Source organism: Cheilinus undulatus, linkage group 19 (assembly GCF_018320785.1).
Source record: "Cheilinus undulatus linkage group 19, ASM1832078v1, whole genome shotgun sequence".
NCBI classification, from domain to species: Eukaryota; Metazoa; Chordata; class Actinopteri; order Labriformes; family Labridae; genus Cheilinus; species Cheilinus undulatus.
Genome location: NC_054883.1, coordinates 26,552,758 through 26,577,588, shown reverse-complemented (window position 1 = coordinate 26,577,588; position 24,831 = coordinate 26,552,758). Strand labels below are relative to the sequence as shown.

The window sequence follows — 24,831 nt, the reverse complement described above, 5'->3', positions numbered from 1 at the left end:
CTCTGATTGAAATGTACATGATCAGGAAAAAGGCTCTGTATGTGGTCAGGTGGTCCTTAAACAGCACTCTAACACCTTAAGACTGGCTGCACACCAGACTGTTTTAGAAGGCTCTCTCAGCCTCCATATAGGGAAGAAGGGTGATGGTATGGCTGCCATGTTGGTGAGGTGTTAAAGTACACAGCATCCTGTTAGTGACTCTTCCTGAGGGGTTTGTGTTGGAACCAGGGTTCATTTAGACTACTACGTTAAATAAAGTCTCTAGATGAAAACCCTATTCTAATCCTTGTTTTAGTCATTTTTAATCTTTATTGTTTATATCAGTGAAAACTCGGACACATTTGACTTTAGTTTTTATCAATTAAAGTCTTTACATTTTAGTATTTACTTTTGGTCGAAACAGTTCTTCTCTTTAAATTACTTTAATCAGCCAAACTCACTCTCTCTCTGATTTCTACACTATCCTTTTTTTCCCCTCTTTGAATAATGATAAAAAGTCCAAAACTAAATCTTATAAACAGTCAGGTGTGTTGCCAGCCCTGCCTGATGTTCATGGCAGCACTTCACACATCCAAACCAAACCAGAGGCAGCACAGATAAATCTCATTCATGTTAAAAAATACCAAGCATATATATACACACATGGATCACAGATGCATCTTGAAATTATCCACAAACAATCTGTTCTGTAAAATTAATAATATAAACAGGCTGACATTTGACTTCATAAAGGTTGGACATTAAGACAAAATAAAACAGAACACACCCAAAATAAAATAGCTTATCAAATGCATAGCATTTCTTCTTTAAGACAAACTGCACTTCTGGTGCAATAAAACAAAACAAAAATCTCAAAATAAAGGATAAAAAACAACTGGACGTATCACTTTACTGTGAAACTGTTAAACCCCAAAAACCAGAAAAAAAACAACAATTTTGGGACATTTCACATCAGGGACTCAGCACCAAGTCCACTGGAAGAGGGGGTCCGAGGCATTAGCTGTACATGGCCTGGTCCATTGGAGGACATAACTCTGCCAGGCCAGGTGTTAAGGTCTTTGCACACTGAGTCTATTTTTCAGATCTATGATCAATATCACCACACATAGATAACTTACTCAGAGTCCCCTGCATTTATTTCTGTATTAATTACACATTTTGCCATATGGGACTAAATAGAGTAATGGAGCTATTAAAGTGATTTAGTGGCTCTTTCACTCCTTCAACAACAACGAAAAAAAAGTAAACACTGAGTCCATCCATCTCAAAGGAGCTCTTCATATGTTTTAGCTAGTTTGCACTATTGGTTTTAATACATAAACATCCTCATTTAGTCTCAAACATTCTTTAATGTAAACGGTGATGTTATCAACAGAATAAACCTTGTGCGGTGAAAGACCGAGTGATGATGAGCCTTTCATGAACGAGCCTGTTCTACTAAACGGCTCTTTAATGTGAGCCACTGTAGCTAGCTCTTGTTTGAGTGCCAGTTTCCTTTCTTCCATCCGCTGTCCTTATTTAATCCACATTTAAAAAGCCAAACTGGTACCAAATGAGGAGAAGCCAGCTCTACTGAGCTGGGTCACATGATCTGGATCTCTAAAAAGAGATGGATTTCCCGTCACAATGAGAGAGACTGAACGTACATCAGCTGAGGAAAACACGGGTAAGATCAGAGTTTAATGAGCTAAACCAGGACAGAACTAGACTGAACCAAACTGGTCTGAACCAAACCAGACTGAACTGAACCGGACTGGATGGAACCAGGCTGAGCTGTAGGAATGGAATTTCACTACTTTCAGGACATAATGTAGTTTAAGAATTAAGAATGCTTACCATAGTCATAGACAGCCCTTACATAGCCTTTTGGTAGAGTTTCTCTATGCAGAAATCCCTACTTGCCCCCCAACAGGAGTTCTGTGCTGCTGCATGATTTGATCTGTAAAGAGCCTAGAGCATGTTTGGTTTGTGATCATTGCCTCAATCACATAAAAAAATACTTTAAATTAAAGGAATTTTATGGGTCAAATGCTTAGGTGGATATGAAAAAATGCCTAAAATTGTTAAGAACATTAAATTGTTGAAGGAGAGTTAAAGAGAAGGTGTCCAAACAGGACTGCTTCAACATCAGATCATATTTCTCTTAAACATTCTTCAGTTTAAGACAGAATAAATGGACTCAGTGTGCAGAGGCCTCCAGTGCTGCAGAGAGATTGAATTTTCTACCATAAAATTGTTTCCTTTAATGGCAGAAATTTGTGAGAGCTAACCAAATCACTTCCACATGGTGGATATTTTTGTTATGTTAGAAACTGTAGAAATCATCCAAATGTCAAATTTAGAAGAGCTTAAAACAAAAACTCCTCGAACATCAACCCAGGTTATCTAATGATGATAGATGGGGAATAAAAAATGGACGAACTCTTAGTTTTTTCCCCCAAAGTCATTTCCATAAAACAATAAAAAAAAAACGTGACATTCTTCCAGTCTGAAGTTCCACATCCAGTTCCCATCAAAATTCCCCATGATTGTCTGGTATGGAGGGAGATTCCATCCGAAAAGCCTCAAGCTTTCAGCTGGAAAAAGACAAAAAGGCACTTTAAAGACGCCGAGGAGACCTGAGGACAGATTGGCAGCCGAATGCTCTCTGGTCACATGACCAACCATCCACTTGGGCTGTTTCATTCTCTGTTCTGGTGGTACGCTGGTCACTCAGCTGCTGGATCGGTTTTAAACTCACAAAAATGAAATGACAGAAACCATCAGAGGTCACGTGTGCATCGTCCCCGTTCTGATAAATAAACCGCCACTGCTCTCTCTTCACTTCCCCAGCTGACGCTCCACCATCACTTCCTGCACCGGCAGAGTCTCTTCCTGCAAGGTCCTCTGGGAATATGAGTCTCCTGGTGACCTTAAACCGCTCTGAAATAGTGGGGCTGTCTCGTTGGCCTCTTCCTGGACAGGGCTTCCGAAGGCGTCGTCCTGTTCCGTACCGTCGCTGCCCAGAGATGTCTGGCTGACGTAGACAACGATGACATCCCCACTGAAGTTCATAACCTGGCCGCTGGAGATGAAGGTGGTGTTGTGGTTCCCGGACACCTGACCTGCAGGTAAAAAAATAAATAAATAAATAAATGGAGTGAGGGGAATGTGAGCAGGAGAGACAGGCATATGAGGGGTAGAAACTGTCATCGATGCTGATAAAACCTGCTACACATCAGGCTGCTTTGGGAATTCATCCTCAAAAAGTATTGAAGCAAAATGAATTTTATATCTGCAACATGCTCCAAAAACATTGGAACAGGGGTACGGAAAGGTTGGGAAATGGCAAGGATGGAATGTTTTATATGCTTCATAGAATTAAATCATCTTCAGAAGCAAGGATTGATTGTTTTAATGATTTTAAAGGACATTATTTTTAGAAGCAAGAATGGAATGTTTGACAGGCTTTAAAGGATGACATAATTTTCAAAGGCAAGGATGGAATGTGTGACAGGCTTTAAAGGATGGCGTCGTCTTCAAAGGCAAGGATGGCATGTTTTATAGGATGTAAAGGATGGAATCATTTTCAGAGGCAAGGATGGTATGTTTTACATCCTTCAAAGGCAAGGATGGAATGTTTAAAGGCTTTAAAGTATAACATAATTTTAAAAAGCAAGGATGGAATGTTTTATAACCTTTTAGGATGACATCATCTCCAAAGGCAACGATGGAATATTAGTAATATTCCATTGTTGATATTACCGTAGTTGGTAACTTTGGAAAAAGGGATTCTGGACCCAAATAAATTATTATAGTAATGCTACTTCATTCACTCAGATAAATATCCATGGACTCTACTACTACTACTACTGTCTGCTATTAAACCAGGAATGTTAATGAGACACTGCAGGATTATATGTAGAGCTGTAATAACATTATCATTGTCAGGGTTAGGGTAATGGACGTTATTTCACCGTCTGGTTGATCTGTTCTATGAACAGATTCTATCAGTGGAGGATCTGGTCTGACCCCAGAAAACATCATTGACGTGGAGCTTTTACAGTACTCCACTTTAAGGCTAAAATAAAGCCGTTTACTGTTCTAACCAGACTGATTCCTGTCAGTCTGAACGCTCTAGAAACAGCAGAGACTCACTCTGACTGTGACGTCACATGACTGCCCTCCACTGGTGAAATGTACAAAAAGGTTGTTGAGTATAAACTACATTGAATGAGTCTACATGGGTACAGGTTTTTCTTTAAAGTGGATTTATTAGAGTATAAAATGATAACATCAGTAATCTCATTGCTGTCTGACAATCAGAATAGTTATGAAGAAGTTAAAATCTGATATCATACATACCTAGTATAATCAAACAAACATGGTTGGTTAAGGTTAAAAATGGACCCTATGTTTATATTTATGACTACAGAGGACTGATGCAATTAACTTTGTTTGCATGCTAATGAGTCAACCCTCCCACTCCTTTGGTGTTAAACTGTCCAGAACAAATAAACCCTGATTGTTTTTTAGTCTGTCTGCTGTAGACGGTTTTGTCTTTTACTGTCCCGCCTCCTTGCTGTCAGAGAGGGCGTCCCTTATTTATGATGTCAGCAATGATGGCCTGAATCTTGGCTAACCTCTGATGACAAACAGACGGTGGGTGTGATGACGCTGCAGGATGACCACAGCTACGTTTAACCGCCATTTCCTCTCATTTCTGCCCCGTTTGTTTCAGAGGACAGTGCTGTTTAAGCGTGAGAAAGCTCAGCGTTAAAGACAGGCTGCTCCTCCACGGTTTGGTGTTTCACAGACTATGCTGAATAGCATGTTTCTCTAGAACTTTTTACAGCTTTCTTAACTTTATTTGTAAAACAACAACATGATCAAACTGACGTCTGCAGGCTGTTGGGAGAAGGATCCCAGCCAACCAGGTGGATTAGGAAATAAACAGAGTGTTTTTCATTAAAGATGGCTGTCGTTAATGCATGGGTTCTTAATTTTATCCAGCCTGCTGTCTGAGTCTCAGACCGACCCTGCTGTGACTCAGCTCTGCTCAAAAACAGGGGAAATGTACCAAACATGCCATACCAGACCCCCCCCACCCCCATACACATTAACCACAAACATACAGGGGCCCTATAAAGCTGCAAACAGGCTCAGACACAGTCTTCAGCTATGGGAGTCTGTCTCTGAGTACCCTGATCTGAGAGCGTTTCCAGGAATCCCAGTCTGAGGGGTCGGGTTCTGAAATATGCTGTTAGACCACAAGTTTGAAAACAGAGCTGGAGGAATCTGCTGGCCTTCCTTTGTTTAGCCTTTCTTAATACCAGGCTGATTTTTCTGGACGTGCTGCAGCGTACTGACAGTTTAAACCGAGGACTAAAGATGAACTCCTGCACAAAGAAAACCACAAAGAACACAGTGCTAACACAGATCTTCCTCAGAGCTTCCAGACTAAAGTCTTCAAGCCATTACAACTGATAGAGGATTCCTGGACAAACAACTCATAGGGCCAATGGGCAAACGGCTCAGAGGCCCCTGGATGAACCCCTCCAAGGGCCCCTGGATGAACAACTCAGAGGGCCACTGGAAAAACAGCTCAGAGGCCCCTCGATGAACATCTCCAAGGTCCCCTGGACAATCAGCTCAGAGGGCCACCGGGCAAATGGCTCAGAGGGCCCCTGGACTAATGCTTCAGAGGGCCCCTGGATGGTCAGCTCAGAGGGCCTCCGGACAAAAGATAAAACATCTCTGTGGAGCTTCTGTGTCAGGACTACAGTAGAGTGAACAACCACTTACACCTATAGGTTAGGGAGAAGACTTGAGCAGAGGTCCATGTTATCCTATGGGATTCTCTGATATCTGACATGGGTGCTGAAACTCCTCCAGGAGTGATAATTTCATCTGGACTGTTAAAATATTAATAACTGAACCTTTAGATCACAGAAAGACTGGGACAGTATAAGTTTGGATGATTTATCAGTGGATATGAAGGTCTTTCAGATCATTTCTGAAATCTATCAATCATTGAGATGCACCGATCCACTTTTTGAAACTCTGATCTGATCCTGATTCAAATGTACTAATACTGACTTCGACTCAGATATATTCTTTTAATCGCAAATAACATTATGATTGTTTTTCGTGGTATTATGTGTAAGGTTATCAACATAACAAGTTGTTCTGTGTCTGTGAGAGCCTACTATTGGCCAGAGTCTCTTAAAAACCTTCAAGCAAGTTCCTACAAATTCAAAAGCAAATTTGACCCAAAAGTTTATAAAATTCCCCCCAATTTTTAATAATTAATTTTATCTAAAATCTAAAGAAAATGATTTAAAATTTCCAAATGAATGCCCCAAACAATCATTTGTTTGCCCCAATCATTTACCAGCAGAAGTTCTGAGATTAATCTCAGAAATGTTAATCTTTTTCAGCCTAGGTTATCACATGAACTCATCCCTCCTTTAGTTTTTACAAACAGATATTATTAGAGAGTTTATTTCTAATCAGGCTGTAAATGTGTTTATTTCTAGTGAAAGTTCAGTCATCTTAAATCCACCCTCCTACAGCTGCTCCTTCAAAGACCCTCATTCTTTCATTGATCTATGAATAGCCTTTGCTGGAAGTCCATTTGTTTCTAGTCATGATTGCATGATGGGAAATAGTGTCAAAAGCAGGCGTGTAATTAAAGAAGCCAGTCATCAGTGAGAGTCCAAACCTCCTCTGAAGGCTGCCTGTGTTTTTCTAGAAGGCAGGATCTAAAAGTATTACTCAAACTGAAAACATCTTGCTTCAATTAAAGTTGCGGTCACTTTGCGCAACCCCGTGGAACTCTGGGTAAACAGGAGCTGTGTAGATGGCATACTTCACACTGACACACAAACATGGCGCTGTAGAAGGACTGTGGTTATGGTGGTCTAGGAAACCTTCAAACACTGGGATCTAGTTCCTCCTGCATGTGTGGTCCCACTATCAACACGGCTCTGCTCAATAAAACCAAATTCTTGGAGCGATCTCACAAACGACTGACTGTCTCTCTGACACGAGTCCTCTGGTAGGACTTTAACAGATTCACCCTATAATACCCCAGGCTGAAGCTGACTATAAGTCCATAATACCCAGTATAGAGCCTACCATTGGCTGGTTTAGATCCTACTATTTGCTGGCTTGGAGCATAGTATTGGTCCATAATACCTCTGTTTAGGGCTTACTATTGGGCCATAATACATCTGTTAAGAGCCTACTATTGGTCCATAATACCTTAATATAGAGCCTACCTTTGGTCCATAATACCTCTGTTTAGAGCCTACTATTGGTCCATAATACCTCTGTTTAGAGCCTACTATTGGGCCATAATACATCTGTTAAGAGCCTACTATTGGTCCATAATACCTCTGTTTAGCCTACTTTTGGCTGGTTCAGAGCCTACTACTGGCCATTTTATGGCCTACTTTTGGCAGGTTAAGGGCATACTATAGGCTGGTTTAGAGCTTGCAATATGCAGGGTTATAGATGATAGATATAGGATTATATTTCCAGGGTTGGAGCGTACTACTGGCTGGTTAAGAGCTTACTATTGGACCCTTTAGAGCCTACTTTTGGCTGTATTACAGCCTTCTATTGGCTAGTTTAGGGTCTACTATTAACTGGTTCAGAACCTACTGTTGGCCGGTTCAGAGTCTATTGTTAGAGGGTTTAGAGCCTACTAGTGACAGAGTCAGAGCCTACTATTACTTGGTTAAGAACCTTCTACTGGCTGATTTAGAGCTTACTATTGGCTGGTTTCAGAGCCTGCTGTTGGCTGGTAAGGAGCCTACTATTGCCTGGTTGAGCCTACTGTTGGCTGGTGAAGGGCCTACTATTGACCAGTTAAGAGCCAACTATTGGCTGGTTAAGAGCAAACTATTTGCTCGTTAAGAGCCAACTGTTGGCTGGTTAAGAGCCAACTATTGGCCAGTTAAGAGCCTACTATTGGCTGGTTAAGAGCCAACTGTTGGCCAGTTAAGGGCCAACTATTTGATGGTTAAGAGCCAACTATTGGCTGGTTAAGAGCCTACTATTGCCTGGTTAAGAGCCAACTATTTGCTGGTTGAGCCAACTGATGGCCAGTTAAGAGCCTACTATTTGCTGGTTGAGCCAACTGTTGGCCAGTTAAGAGCCTACTATTTGCTGGTTGAGCCAACTGTTGGCCAGTTAAGAGCCTACTATTGGCTGTTTAAGAGCCTACTATTGGCCAGTTAAGAACCTACTATTGGCGAGTTAAGAGCCTACTATTGGCTGGTTGAGCCAACCGTTGGCTGGTTAAGAGCCAACTATTGGCTTGTTAAGAGCCAACTGTTGGCCAGTTAAGGGCCTACTATTTGCTGGTTAAGAGCCAACCATTGGCTGGTTAAGAGCCAACTATTGGCTGGTTGAGCCAACCGTTGGCTGGTTAAGAGCGAACCGTTGGCTGGTTAAGAGCCAACTGTTGGCTGGTTAAGAGCCTACTATTTGCCTGGTTAAGAGCCAGCTATTGGCCAGTTAAGAGCCTACTATTGGCTGGTTTCAGAGACTGCTTTTTGCAGGGTGAAAGCCTCCTATTGCCTGGTTTAGACCCTATGTAGGGTTAGAGCCTACTCACAGCCCCATCCCTCCATCTTCACTTTGTTCCTCATGCAGACATTCTGCTTGTTCTTTGGCCGTCTGCAGAGTCTCCATGAGAGTAAAACAATCTGAGCCGTGTGAGGGCGAAAACTTTCCATTTAAACCAAAACAAATGTCTCTCTATTATTCTTGGTGACCAGTCCCACCTACTCTGTGGAAAAAGGAGGCTGAAATGAAGTGTATCAGTTCCAGTATGGGTACAAGTCTGTGGAAGAACAGCGGTGATGGCCTACACAAACAAAGAGCTCCGATTCAACCTGGCACACGTGACGGCGACCCTGCAGGCTCTGCAATGAGCCGATATCACCACATCAGAAAACCAGCAGGGGAGCAGCTTTCACCGACACTGACGACTGATCAGAGGAAAGATCAGACAGAAACCACTCTAATTTAACTGAACACTGAGGAACATGGAGTTTTTAATAAAGATGAAATGGAAGGCTTTAGAGGATGACATAATATTTAAAGGCAAAGCTGGAATGTTTCATGCACATTTAAAGATGGCATCATCAAAAGCAGAGGATGGAATGTCTACTGTGCCTTAAAGGATGACATCAATTTCGAAGGCAAGCATGGAATGTTTAGAGGCTTCAAAGGATGACATCAGCTATAAAAAAGCAAGAATGGATTTTTTTATATAAGCTTTTGCTATTTTTGTTGTCTGAGATGTTCACCAACCTGAGGTAAGAGTTGGTTCAGCCAGCTGACTATGGAGGCTCTCTGGTGAACAGTCCAGTCCAGACTCCAATGAAGAGAGCTTGTTCCCTGTGCCATCCTCCCAGGAAAGAGCCGGACTCTGTTCTGGGCTGGAGACCTTGGCCTGTTTGCCCAGGTAGAGATCTCCAACAGATGAGGAGGTCATTAAAGGGCCGGCTGAGGACGTAGTAGAGGTCGTACTGTTATCTGCTGAGTCCGTGCTCTTCAGTACGTAAACGTCCTCCTGTTTGACCCCGGAGCCGACACTCCGCTGAGGTTTAAAGTCTGGTTTCACCGCAGCCTGGGACAACGGCAAGCAGAGTTCAGGTAGAGGACTGGATGGAGGGCTGATCGAGGAGGTGTGGAGGAGAGGAGAAGAGAGAGAAACTAGGGAGACCACACTGGTATCAATCTTAGAAAGATTCGTCTTCTCCTCGCCGTTTTCCGTCATTATAACGCCACCCTTCTCCTCTCTCTGTTTCTCATCTCCATCCAGACCTCCACAGGAGCACGTCCCCACAGTCCCAGAGCTGACGGCCTGGCTACAGTCCTCATTCTCCCCAACCTCCAGCGGCTCTCTGACGGGAATGATGCAAATGCAAGAGCCAGCCAAAAGAGGAGACACGCTCCCAGCCTCCTCCTCCTCCTCTGACACCTCCTCTGGTTCTCCGGATCCTTCGCTCCTGCCCTCCATCATCGTCTTCTTTTTGGTCTCTTCTTCTGTCGGTGGCAGTGAGACTTTGACTTCAGGAACAGAGGTAGGGAAGGTACACAGGGGCTCGTCAGCAGTGCTGTGGGGCGCTTGGCAGATGAGTTTGGTCATCTCACATGGGGTACATTTGGGACCTCCAGGACTGGCTGCGATTCCTCCTCCTGCTCCACTGTGGTAGAGAGGGGCCAAAGTCTCCTAAAACCACAGAAGAAGAGGAAGAATTACTGATAATACTTCATCAATACACCATTTACAACCAGAGACACGCCTACTCCCTCCTTCCTGCTGTCCCTAATCAGCCACAGCATCATTCAGTCTATGCTGCTTTTCAGATTTGATTATTAGCCAGAATGTCAAAACTATTCTAGACTCACCACAAGCTACCTGAGGTAGAAACCAGGAGATATGTGCAGGGAGGAGACAATATTTAGAATGGAATCAGTTTCATTTAAAAAGAATTGAAGGCCGATTCACTATCTCAGCCAACAGTACGACATTACTCACAATACTATAGTGTCACAGCAGCATCCCTGATTGGCTGAACCCAACAACCCTGATTGGCTCAACCCAGCATCCCTGACTGGCTGAACCCAGCATCCCTGACTGGCTCAACCCAGCATCCCTGACTGGCTGAACCCAGCATCCCTGACTGGCTGAACCCACCTTCGACATTGTTCCAGCACTGCTGCTAGAAGTTAACTTAACAGAGGCTTTTCAAATACAGATGGTTTAAATTAGATTATGGAGATGTATTAAAGATAAATGACCATGTCGAGGACACAAGTCTATATATTATACACTTAATTCTAGGAAAATATGGCATATTCCTGAAAGCTGTCAACAGCACTACATTACCCACAATACAGAGTGCCACACAGCATCTCTAAGTGGCTGTTCATGTCATTACGCCCTAAACGTCTGTGTTTGATCAGCTTCTGCTTGAAGAATATTTAATATTTTTCAACTAAAGACAGTTTAAATGGTGAAATACAGACCTCTGATCATGTAGAAGACAAAAACGTCTATAACTGACCTAGCCCTCCTCCACCCCAGCTCCTCCTTAACCCTGATCCTGACCTAACAGTGTCATTCTGTTGTCATCATTTTTTTGCTGCTTCTCTCCCTGCCTTAGGCTTTCCTTGTAGGCACAGGAAAGACAGGAACGTTTGCTGTTCCTGCCGTTCCATGTAGGTTGGTAGAACAGCCACACTGCTGGATATAAATAACAGCAATAAGAGCTAATTAATAACTGCTAATGAAGAAATATCTATAACCACAAGTGGTGTGTTTTTGATAAAGTGGTCAGTGATCCACAGGACTATTAAATGTCATCTGAAAAAGAGGTCTGAGAGTTTTAGTTGCTCTTAATTTAGTTAAATTTTATTTATAATATTCCACCTTACCTGTTGGATCCTCGTCCTCTTCAGATTCTGGACACAGGATCGAAGATTTACTAGACAAAGAGAAACACTTTTAATTAATGTGGGACAAACTGTAGGGGTTAAGTTCTGTAATATAAGTTTCTCATTGAACTCCCTAACATGCATGGATCATATTTAGATGGACGTCACACTCAAGGCCTGAAGCTTAAATACTGTTATCATGTCCTACAGCTGTATTTGACTTAGAAGCATAAAACCATTTAGACAGCAGATACTGAAAACCCAGAGATCAGACCACATTTATCTTCAGAAGTCTTGACCCAGCAACTCTCTACAAGAACACACTGTGTGAATACAGTCTACTGGGAGGATAGACTGATGGTGATCTGCATGGACCAGCTCACAGACGTCTCTACATATCTATTCATAACTGTTGTCTACAACATGTGACTGCTTTAAATCAATCACAACCTCATTATTATTAAAAAATAAAAATAAAATAAAATATTGAGCCAATGATGATTCTGGCTGATTCTTACCAGAGAGTAGCTTGAGTTTGTCCTTGTAGCAGAAGAGGAGGAGGATGAGGAGACAGAGAACAGTGATGACCGACAGCACCGACACGATAACCCAGGAAGGAGCGGCTACTGCAACAGAGAGCTGGTTTTATTCTCCATGCTGGCCTTAAACGTTTGCATAAATTATATACAACAGCATAAATATCATACAGGAAATCTACTTGGACAATTTAATCTTCTTAGAAATACATGTTTTTGGACATTCAAATAACTAAACGGTTTAAAATGTTCCAACATTTACTGTGGATAAGATCATCGTTATCTAAAAAAAACATGCATTCAATCTACAGCCCATAAATTCTACTATCAGTAACCAAAGATCATTAAGTATGGTGGGGAACCATGGCAGAGATTCACTGCTACTCTATTGATGCAACCCTCTGTAACCATGTGGACCCACTAGACATTTCTAAGGCATGTTGTGACAGATGCACCCACTTAGATGAGAACTCTATTTCAGTCAGGAACACTCTGATCATATATTTTATTGCAAAATTGATCTACAGTTTGACTTGGTAGAGAAGGCTCTGCTCTAAAGATGCTCCCTGGATTAGTCAGCAGCATGATTTGAGGGAGTGGATAGCTAGAAACCCCATATGGATAGATACATTTACAACAATGTGTACTGAGTACATTAAAATAAGTTTAAAAGCAATGAATCCATAGTAGCATGAATCTGAATATGAGGGTGAAACAGGCTTTATGCTATAAAGGAGGAGGCTGGGGTGGAGGAGGTCAAGCTTTATGCTATAAAGGAGGAGGTTAAGCCTTGCCAGCATCAAAATAAATACACCACTGTGCTAAGAGAAAGACTGTGATTGGCTATCCTGTCCTGCATGAACTAATGCTGAGCTTCATTCGACAAAATCTGTACCCCATAAAGTGTAAAACAGTAAACCACTGTTTTTGTTTAATGAATGAATTTTATGAAATGAGGGAGGAAAGCTGTTACTGGACTTCCTCCCTGGATTGAGCAATTTATAAAACAATCTAGGACTGTTTCAGCTACAGAGAAGGTTGGTGTTTGAACATATTGCTCCTTTACATACTGATGGCATGAAGGTCTTACCTGAGATGGGCGGTCCACACACAGCGTCAGAGTGAGCAGAGCCTGGCTGGGTTTCACGCCGGCCCTGAGCTTTACAGCTAGAACATAATGAACCACAAGAGTTCAGTTAGATGACAGAAAAGCAGAAAAAAACTAAATTCATCAGTCCATCTTCTGTCCTTCATCATCGTCAGAGGAGCCGGTGTCTGGGTCAGGAGGAAGTAGTGTGAGAGTTAGTCACACCAGCCGGCGTTGATGAGGGAGAGGACGGATAACATGATCTCTAAACGTCCAGAGGTTCTAGGATAGAACTTTGTTTTTACAGTGATGTAAAAATTATTATTATTACTTCCTTGTTTTTGTCAAACTTAAATGTTTCCGGTCATCAAACTACCTTTAAATATGAGACTAAGATAACCTGAGTAAGTACTAGAGTCAGTTTTAAAATTATATTATAATTCATGAATGGTAAATCAATCCAAGCCGACCTGGTTCTCTATGAAAAAGTAATTGCCCCCTAAACCTAACTGGTTGTTCCATCCTTGGCAGCAACAACTGAGGCAAGCATTTGTGATGGAATGTTTCATAAGCTTAGATGACATCATCAAAGGCAGAGGATGGAATGTTGATGAAGCCAGGGATGTTGGAATCTTTTCCCCTCTATTTTAGTCAGCCATAGTTGGCAACTTCTGTAAAGTGGGTGGAACTGATGAGGAGGAGGGTTTCCCTCACTCCTTGCCAGTTCCACACACTTTTACAGAAGTTGTCAACTACGGCTGACTAAAACGGAGAGGAAAAGGCTCCGACATCCCTGGCTTCACCAACATTCCCTCCTCTGCCTTTAAAGGTCTTTAGATGTTGTTCTGGACTCTTCTGGGACTTCCTGGAAGAGTCCTCCATGCACTCTTGGACTCATTTTGGTAAGCACCAAGGTTCACCACTGTTCACAGTTTTCTCTAATTGTGGGTAATGGCTATCAGTATGGTTGGCTTGAATCATTTAATCATTTAAAAACCGATGTTTATATTTCCTCAGGTTATCTTTGTCTTATATTAACATTAGTGTAATGATCTGCATGCATAAAAACAGAACCAGGAGGGGTAAATCCTTTTTCAGACTCTTACCTGGTCCAGGGCTGGCACTGCTCAGCGCTGTTCTCAGCAGAGTAGAAACCTTTCTTACACTCAACACAGATCTTTCTTCCATGAGCAGACTCTGGAACAAAAAAAAGTCATTTATCTTTCAGTGGTTTACATCTGTGATTGATGATAATGAGGAGTGTTAGTGAAGGTGTCTCACCAAGGTCCACCTCGAGTCCATATCCAGCCTTACAGGTAGGGATCCTCTCACAGTACTCACAGTTGATTGGATAACACTGGAAGCCGGGGAGGCAGCGGCACGGCTCCTCTGCTATGGGATTCTCAGGCCCTGGCATAAAACCCTTCCCTGAAGGACAAAGAGCAGGATCTTAGTTTAAAAAAATCCTTGAATGAGAATGTTTACTTGGACTTAGGTATCCTGGTTCTGATCAGCTATTCAAAGGACTTGTCCTTACAGCTTTAAAGTTACACCTTTATCGGAGTCCTTTAGGAACACCTAAAATCCCAGAGATGAACTCTAACTCAGTGGATAACCTCACTCATGGTGCAAATGGGTCTCAGATAAAAAGCAACAATTCCCCTGAAATTAAGAGTACAGCTACTCTGATTAAAACTTGCTAAAATCAAATTTATATTCTGTTTTGACTTTGTCATGACGGGGTACTGAGCATAGATTATTGAGAATAAAACAACATATTTTTGATTGTAGCATCAGACTGAAACAGAATAAAACTGTAAAAGTGAAGGGGGGGGGGGTCTGAAGACTTTCTGAATGACCAGTATAAGGTCTCAAAGTCTGACATTAGCCAAAAGGCACTGACGCTGCTGGTCTAATGTACATCTGACATTATAATCATAAACTGTAAGGGAACATTCACTAAAACCTCTGAGCAGGTCCTGACCTGGATCACAGATCTTCTGGCGAAAACAGAGGGTCTCGTCCGTCCATCCAGGCTGATATTCACGAGAATTACATTTGAGACATTTAGTCTGGTGGGACTCAGAGCAGTCGGAGAAAACGCGGAAACCTGAGAGAAAAGATTTAACAAGCTCAACTATGATGATGGCAACCACTGAAACCTAGAGGATAAGAAAGCAGAAGGAAATTTAACAAAATAAAAGCCCTTACATGAGTACTTCCTGTAGATCAAATGTCACTGTGTGTAAGTGTGAAGAAATATCTCTGAGCCGTTTTTAAACCAAATGTTCCTTTTTTAAACATCCTTCCTCTTTTCATTCAGGATCTTTATGAGTGCAAATCTATTTTTATTCCATTCATGTCTCTAGATCTGCAGACGACTGTCTTCTTCCTTTGTGTTAATGAAAGTTTATTATTATTACCTGGTTCACACTTTTTACAGCACCTGGAGCCTTTCAGGTATTCAGTTTCATCACACTGGACTGATTTGGAGACCACGATCTGAAATATAAAATAAAGAGGACCAGTTAAGACCTCGATGGGACTGTAAACAGGACTGGTGGTCCCTCTAGAGTCTGTGGACATGCATCAAAAACACCATAATAACAAAAGTCTTCAAAAAAGATTACTAAGATCAGCTGTTTTCCTTCAGTTCTCTGACATTTCCCTCAATAATCACCACATTTTTCACTGCAGCCTTCTTAAAGTCCTACTGTCAAATACACACGATATTTTGATAAGTCAGTGAGTAATGACAGGAAGACAGCGATAAAACATTTCCAAGACACGCCGAGGAATATTTTCCACGTTCTCAGAAGCACCTGACCACAGCGCTGCAGCGTCCAAACCAGCAAACCACCCGAATATTTCCCCGTTACATAAGGAGAACCAAGAGGAACACAAGTCCTTCCAGTCCAGCTGGAATAAATAAATGGAATCAATAAATGGACTGCTGATGTTGTTTTAGCAGTGTTGATTAAAGAAGAGTACCAATCCCCTAAATCTTAACCTATCACGCCTTCTTTACCTCCTCCAGTGACGACCAGGGCAGGAACAATTCCATCAGTTAGGCTGACTAAACACCCAAGGATCTTCCGAACTATATTGATTTAAAAACATAGTAGAACACGAATCTAAGAACAGCTTCAGCTGATTTTAACATGATAATCCTTCAAACACTTAAACAAGATTGGTTATCTTTCTATTTCAGCCAGACAGTGGCAACATTCTGCAGGAGTAACAACAGCATGGCTTCACAATCAACAAGGACAGATATCATCTTTCTAAAGGCAAGGATGGAATGTTTGATACACTTTGAAAGATGATATCTTTCTAAAGGCAAGGATGGAATGTTGGATAGCTTTAAAGGATGACATCATCTCTGTAAAGGCAAGGATGGAATGTTTGATAAGCTTCAAAAGATGACATCATCTTTGTAGAGGCAAGGATGGAATTTTTGATAAGCTTCAAAAGATGACATCATCTTTTTAAAGGCAATGATGGAATGTTTGATAGCTTTAGAGAATGACATCGTTATCAAGGCAAGGATGGAATGTTTGATAGCTTTAAATGATGACATCTTTCTCAAGGCAAGGATGGAGATTTTGTTTGATAAGCTTTAAAGGATGACATCATCAAAGGCAGAAGATGGAATGTTCATGAAGATAGGGATGTTGGAGTCATTTTCCCTACTTTTTCTAGATAGATGTCAGGTTTGTAAAGAAAAATATTAATAAATTTACAAAGTGAACTATGGCTCTCTTGGCATCAGTCAAAATGAAACAGTCTGTTTATGATGGCGTGGATGGCTGAGTGAAGTTTTCAGTGAAATTAATCATTTCAGATTGATTGAGCAGACTGGCTTCAGTTCACCACCTCACCCTGTCTCCAGGTCCCTCTACCTCTAAAACGTTTGTATGTCTGAGTCTCAGTTTTGCTCACAGTTGAACACATTTTACCATCTTTTCAGACTTTTCTTGGGGATTGGTGTACGCCAACTTCAGAACTGTTTTGTGCTTCAGCAGTGTTTAAATAGAGACCCTGGTTAACACCGATGTGAAGCTGTAGAAAAGGAGGAGAACTGTTGGCGTTCTGTTTAAGCTAACTACGGTGCTTCTGTTCAACAACAGAATTAGCATTAGCACTGATTGGCTGGGCTGTGGAGGATGAAGGAACATGGTGGTGAGAAGCAGACTAGCAGTTCATCCTTAAACAATGACCAGTATAAAAAGGCTTTAAAATGAACCACAAAGACTCTCTCTCTCTCTCTCTCTTTCTGTCATACATACACATCCACGCCCTGCTGCCGCCCTAAATGAGGGGCTGCTGAACTCCTCGCCACATTGCTGAATTAGACAATCTGGCTGTTATGACTGAGACGCTGCCAAAGCCACATCGTCTAAATTTAAATGAAGAAAAATACAACATATATTCTGCCTGCACTTTGACCCCAGAGAGAGACGTGTTTCTTTTTCTGATTCAGCCCTTCTGTGGAATTACATGGAGTCAGAGCAGCCACTCATTTAGAAGGGAAGGAACTGAGAAGACCAGCTGCATGAAAACGTGACAATTCAACCCTCCTGCTACAGCACTAATTCAGGACAACTACCATCTATCATTACACTAGGCAGCACTACAGTTTTCCCATGATGCATTGGTGCAATCAGAAAACATTACCTCACAATCAGAATTCAGTTAGGAAAACTCTCATCATACTTTTCACCATTTATTAAAGGGATCTAAGGTTAACTGCAGACATGGCTCTGCTCAAAAGATGCTCCCTGGGTGAGTCAGTAGCATGCTTTTACCTTCCAGGGAGTCAATAGCTATAAACCTCCATATGGATAGATATTAGGTTGAAACAAACTTGGTGCAATAAAGGAGGAGACTGGGGTGGAGGAGGTGAAGTTTTAGTCCATAAAGGGGGAGGCTTGGGTCAAGTAGGTGAAACTTGAGTCTAAAAAGGAGGAGGCTTTGGTGAAGGAGGTGAAGCTTTGCTCTATAGGGGAGGAAGATGGGGTGGAGGAGGTGAAGCTTCAGTCAATAAAGGAGGAGGCTGGTGTGGAGGTCCATCAGCACTGATGATGCAAGGATTAGTGAGTAGGATATCACTTAATTGGACCGTTTTAGTGAGAGAAAGAGCTGTGATTGGCTGTGGGAGCTGGAAGGCAATAATTGGAATCAGCTGGCTATCAGCTGATCCTGGTTGGGCGTATGACTACTATATCCTGAATGAACTAATGCTAGGCTTCATGAGTTTTATACCTCAGTCTTTCAAGTATCCTCTGCCATTATTAAATGTCCAGACATTTCTACTTCCAGGTGTTTTTTTAAATGCTTGTTAATAAAAAAACAAGAAAAGATTTAACAGAATGTATTGAAACTACATTAAAGTAGGATACAGGACTATTTTAGTTTAGAGACACCACTGACATTTGACAATGAATAACAGACATCTCCTGCTAAAGCTGAGTCTCCAAAAATAAAGGATGGGGACCCCTGTTTCACACCTTTCCCTCCTTGTTATTATTCCCCTTCTTTTTCACACCCTACATGTCCGAAATCGTCTAATCGTCCGGTCGCCTGTCTGTGCAGCCTCACGCTTTGATGGTGCAACACAAACACTGAGAAGTGTTTAATTAGCTCTACTCAGCCTCACACATCATCCTGTCTTTTTTGTACAGTTTAACCAGAGGATAATGATGCTCTGACCGCAGGAGTAATGAAGAGCATGTGATAGAAGAGACAGAGGAGAGGTTCCCATGATAGATAGACAGATGATAGATAGACAGACAGACAGACAGACAGACAGATAGATAGATAGATAGATAGATAGATAGATAGATAGATAGATAGATAGATAGATAGATAGATAGATAGATACAGTTAAAGTTTGATGATATCTTTTTTATTTTAAGAGAGCCACAACATTCTATCACATACACACACGGTTAAAGTCTTAATAATTATTAAACAGCTGTCAAAGATTGAAAAACAGCGAATCCAGCATAAACAGCTGAACAATTTAACTAGGAGGAACTGAGTCATGCTCAGATGTGCTCTTGAGTTTTGTAAGATTATTGACTCCATAACTTTGGGATCCAGAAGTATTTATCAGAACGTTTCCTGCATTTATCCAAGAAAAATACAAAACAATTGCAAACACAGATCAGCCAATCTGCGGTCACAGAGCAGTCATTCATCCAATCATCTACTGCCTGCTCTTTAATCACCTTTAAATGGTTCAAATGGAGCATCTCTCTGACACAGCTCCTCCTGCGGCTCTTTCTCAGATCCAGGAGCTCAAAGAGACCTGAATCTGCTTCATGGTCATTGTTGGTCACTCCACATATCTGGGCCAGAGTGCACAGGAAGCCAAAAGAATGCTGGGAATTGTATTTTTGTTACCGCCACATCTAAACATTTGGTTTCAGTTATGCGAGGCTGTATGTTTTTCCTGACTAAATATGTACGTAAGGAGAAAAAAAGCTGATCCACCCTATATGATTATAGGTTATCATAACGGCCCGGAGGGAGCATCCGACCTCAGCGCTAACTTTATCAGCCTCCTGATCCAGATGGAGCTCTGAGTCTGTTTGACTCCAGCACTGCTCCTTTCTACCTGTTTGCTTTGTTGATCTTTTAAATCCCTCATCGTGCGTGTGTGATCCTATCATACTGACGCACAGCACATTCCTTTAGCTGTCAGAAAGCCCGAGAATTTGCATAACGGCCACAGCGCCCGAGGCAGCAAGCCAAGGGAAGCCGAGTGTGACTGTGAGGCCTCCAGAGGATTCAGCTTCACGATAAGGAGCTGTAAAAGAGAAATGCACAACAAAGAAGCTTTGTGCAATGTTTGCACCTGTGATTCATGCTTTAGAGGCCATCATAATAAATCCTCTGACATGCCAACCTGCACCAATAAGGATGTTTCAGGAGCTTAATCTCTAAGTTGATAACTTCTCTGAAAAACCTGAGCACCAAACAATGGATTATTACTCAATTGCCATTCTAATTTATGAGTCTCTTTCCTGTTTTCTCTAGACAAGTGGTTGCAATTCTTTGGAAATAAATCCTCCAGAGAACAGAGATGATATTTGAAAGATTAACAGCAGAGAGAGGGAGACAATACACGTGAAAGGCTGGGAAATTTGCAGTAGTGGAAGGAACCAAACACTTCGAGTCTACAGACCTCAGAATTCATCTAAATCTTGACTTTCTGCATGCCACTTTTAAAAACCTTCTTAAAATGTCAGCTAATTATCATCTGAAGAATATTTCTAGGATTAAAGGACTAATGTCCTTCAGCGTTTAGGACTATGAAGTATAAAGTATGATCAAGATTAAGTAATTCTGAGGGTTTAAGGGAAAAAGGTTCATCAATTCATTTTGTCTCTCCAAACAGAGTTTCATTGTTACAGATGTCTGCATGATTCACCAGGACACTTAATCCACCAATGGGATGCCTTTAAATCAAGTTTGGATCTGCAGGCCTGAGGCAGTTTACTGCTATTGCTCAAATTGATGCAGACAAACACTGACGTGATGGATGTTATCAAAGATGAGTAATTAAAAAGCATTTAAGAATATCTGGAGCTTCTGCTGATAAAGGTTGAACAGCAGATGATGGTTGGATGCATCGATGCATGGCTGCAGAATCTGACCAATCAGGAGAAAGAATGCTTCAGCTGCAGGCGAGCAGATTAACCTAGAAATGCTCCATCTATTTAAATGAACTGACTGTTAGCGTTCCACATCTTGAAGTAATCTGGTGTTGCTCAATGTCGCACAGACAGTTGGAAATGAATTTGGAAGGGATTGCATGAAGCGGTTGAAAACCGAGAAAATGAAGGGGAATTCTTCAGGGATACTGTGAGTCAGTGATGGAAGACCACGGTGAGAACCAACCAAAGCCAAAGGTTTGCCCCGTCACCTTAAAGTGTACATGAAAAATACTTCTTCCCTTTGACTCGTCCTCCAGGTGTCTGCATTCTCTCAGCGTTACTATGGGAACAACTATGGCATGAATCTGACAGGCCGTGAAAAACATGAGGATCTCTGGAATTGTGCATATCCTCCCTCCGTTTTCTCATTTCCAACATGGAGGAGAGGAAAAGCTGCAGAGAAAGAGCGTCTGTTCCAGGCAGAGGCTGAAGCAAGCTGGCTTACGGTAACACAGGCAGAGCCAACAGTGATAGATCACTGGTGCCCAGCAGTCCCACCACCACAACCACATCTTATAAACTCCTCCACCTGGTCAGAGTTAGCAGCTCGGCCTAAACAACAACATGGCTGAAGAATGTCACAGACGTTCACTTTTCTCCATCAGCTGAGGAGGATTGTAGTCGTAGAAAGACTCTGAGAGCGTTTAAGAGAGCAGGAGAGGATGTTAAGATGATGATTTAACCTTCAACCGAGCACACAAGGACCAGAGAAGCATCTGTATATCATTTTATTATCATTAATTATTATGTTTTTATTAATGCTGACGGTAAAGATCCCTCCTTTCAACTGGTTTCTACTTGATCTTGTTTACAAGTACGCAAACAGCATACTTTGTCTCTCTATTATAAGAATACAGAGAGCCCAACAGTCTTTGTCTTATGTTGACTGTCCTTAGGTGGTTCTTAAGTGGATGAACCTGTTCCAACTGTTCCAAAAGTCACCAACTATAGGGCTCACTATTTGGCAAAATTGGAGGAAAAAGTGACCCAATAGTCCAAGCTTCATGAACATTCTGTTTTCTGTCTTTCAAGATAATGTCATCCTATAATGCCTTTTAACCATTCTATCCTTGCCTTTGCAGATGACATCATCCTATACTGCATGTTAAACATTCCATCCTTGCCTTTGAAATAGATTATGTCAACCTATAATGCATGTAAAACATTCCATTGAGCCTTTGACAATGATGCCATCCCATAATGCATGTAAAATATTCCACCCTTGCCCTTGAAGATGGCGTCATCCTATTATGCATGTAAAATGTTACGTCCTTGCCTTTGAAGATGAGGTCATCCAAAATGCATATAAAATATTCCATCCTTGCTGTTAAAGACATCAGCCTTTAAAGCCTATAAATTACTCCATCCTAGTTTTTGAGGACCCTCTCAAGCCTTGGATCTCAACTGGTGGGTTGGGTCCCAAAAGAGGGTCACAAATGTAGTTTCTGAAAAATAAGTGTGGCCAAAAACTATGTTGACATAAATGGACTTACATCCATAAATTCAGTTTCACACTGTTTTCTCTGATTGAGAGTAGATTTTATTTTTTCTTGTAATTTCAACATTTTATCTTCAATTCTGGTTTTCCTTACCAAACCTGGTGTTCCTGTGACAACAAGGGAATATGATCCCTGGAATACTGACCAAAATTTAAACTTGGACAACAGATTAAATATAAACTCTATATGCATGCAGGTCCTCTTAGGGATTCTACAATAGATAATCTCCAACCACATAATCTAGGTTTGTTTGTCTGATTTTGACAAATTAGGTTTTGTCTGAATTTAGTCAGACAGACATGAGCTTTAAAGTCCAGATTTTTATTCTACTTATTCTAACAATAATTAATTGTTGCTGCTGTCAGTCTCTGGTATCATTCTAACAGGACGGCATGACTTTAGCCAAAATGATATTCCGGATTTTTTTTTTACTACTATTAAGATCACAATCATTAATCATGATAATTTATTCGTTTTGAGGACATTGTTATCTATTTATTTTTTAAATATGTTTCCTGCTCATGGTCAGGGCTGGACTGGGACAAACAAATCTGACCTGGCATTTCTGGCCCTACATCTGCCCCTAACAATCATCCAAACATGATATGCAATGAACTAGAGTTAAATTGCATTGTGACCATTAGAATCACAATGTGTAATCACATAAAGGCTGTAATTATTCTAATATTCAGTAGTTCTGTAAAGATTTATATAAATGTCTGCAGAAACACTTTTTAGTTTATAACAGAGCCCCCATTGACCTTTAGAGAAAAATCTTTATTTTCAAAACAGGAAAAACTTTTATTTTTGGAAAATAATGTTGTTTTTTAAAGGCAGTACTTTAAAAAAAAGTCACTTTTTTATTTTTAATATGATATATTTGAATGTTTAGAGTTGATAAAAACAAACTTTTAAACTGTCATTATTATTATTATTATTATTGTTCTCATGAGTCTACATTTTCATTGTTAACAGAGCATGTAGACTCATGAGAACATCTATGGATTGTATCATAATTGCAATATTGTTCAGTGTAATCACAATGGCACGTCGTTACCAAACATGCAGCACTACACTGATGCACAATGGAGCCAGAATATGTCAGTGTTCAGTCATTCATCCTTATGTGAATTATTAAATGTTGGCCAGTATTTAACCTTTAGATGGCAGTTTTTAACGAGACCGTTATAATTAAATAAATGTCATTAATCATATTTCTTAGAGTGTGGGAAGGCCAAAATTGGGACCAGGATTAAAATTCCCTGAACTGTGCAGCTCTATCCTGAGACATCGTAAAAATTAAAAAGTTCCAGTATGCATGGAGCTTCCCAGTAAACCATGATTAAATCAGGATATTTTAGAGAATAAAAGCACTCTAAACTTTAGCAGCTCTCCTTCCAAATCTCAATTTTTCAGACTCTGTTCTTCCCGCAGAGCTAATGAGGGTCCTGATGAGGCTCTTGGCCCGGGCCGGACCGCAGAGAGAGCCTGGTTAGGGGGGATAAACGTCTCCAGCTGCCAGCGGCGTGTTTGCGGTCAGAACATTGGAGGTGGATTGGACCCAAACACAACTGTTTCCAGTCAGTGTCCGGGCGTAAAAACGCTCCTTCTCCCTCTCTCTCAGAATCATCTGATGTGCGGACACATTCTCTGGTTACATGTCTGTTCCTCCGTCCACTCAGGAAAAATAAACCGACACGGTTCTTGGTATTTGGATGTATTACTCATCATGAGGAGGCCTGAGAGGCTCCAGGGCCAAACTGACCAGAGATCAGAGCATCGTAGAACCCCAGCAGCATGGAAATACACCAGAGATAGAAATACAATCTGCTCTAAGTCACATCCACATGGGAAAAATACCAAATGCTGCTCTCATTTGCATGAACATCCAGTTGCACAACGAGAACATGAAAATTGCATCAAAATAAACGAAAACAGAAGTAAAAGCTCAACGATGACTCCCCTTTAGACCAAACAGTTCAGATCGATTATTCTGCGATCAATAAGCTTTAAACGGTCTGTGGTTTCACTGTAGTCTGTCTTTACAGAGCATTAAGACTGATCATTACAATCAACATCATAGCAATAGTAGCCCTTCCCTTATATATCTCCTTAAAAATCATCATTAAATCTTAAAAACAGAACTATTCCTCGGGACCAACAAAATCTTAAAGTAGTGCAAAAGAGAAAAACATGCAATAATCTCTTCTTACTTTTATTTACAGCCCTTTATAGTCAACCCGAGTGAATAAACCCCTCTTGTGAAGGCCAGAGTGACTGTTTACCTGTGCGTAAAATCCAAGCAGGACGCACGCCATCCAGCCTCCAACAATCCAACCTGTAGACTTCTTCAACCTCATCTCTGCTGCTTTTGAAAAGAAACCTTTTGAGGCGAACTTCTTCTCTTTGTCCGTGCCAAAGCTGTCTCTTACCACCCAGATCCGTTTCTGATTCACTCTGTTGTCGTGTGCGTAAAAGAAGAGGCGGCTCCTTCACATCGTCTCTCTGGGTATTGTTGCGCCTTCATTCCCGGTCAGGCAGCTGCA

General features: G+C 41.3%; 1 protein-coding gene across 2 annotated transcripts; it reads right to left on the bottom strand.

The window, feature by feature from the left end:
* tnfrsf11a (tumor necrosis factor receptor superfamily, member 11a, NFKB activator) lies at nt 1–24,831 on the bottom strand. 2 transcript variants are annotated; one of them, XM_041814307.1, is made up of 10 exons: nt 24,571–24,831; nt 15,486–15,564; nt 15,047–15,172; nt 14,344–14,490; nt 14,169–14,259; nt 13,066–13,142; nt 11,958–12,065; nt 11,440–11,489; nt 9,307–10,231; nt 1–3,104 (listed from the first exon to the last, which is right to left on the bottom strand). In XM_041814307.1, exons 1-10 carry the CDS (start codon nt 24,643–24,645, stop codon nt 2,821–2,823), a joined length of 1,962 nt encoding a protein of 653 aa, XP_041670241.1. In that variant the 5' UTR covers nt 24,646–24,831; the 3' UTR covers nt 1–2,820. The 2 variants fall into 2 exon arrangements, with proteins under 2 accessions (XP_041670241.1, XP_041670242.1); XM_041814308.1 differs by having other exon boundaries at nt 11,958–12,062.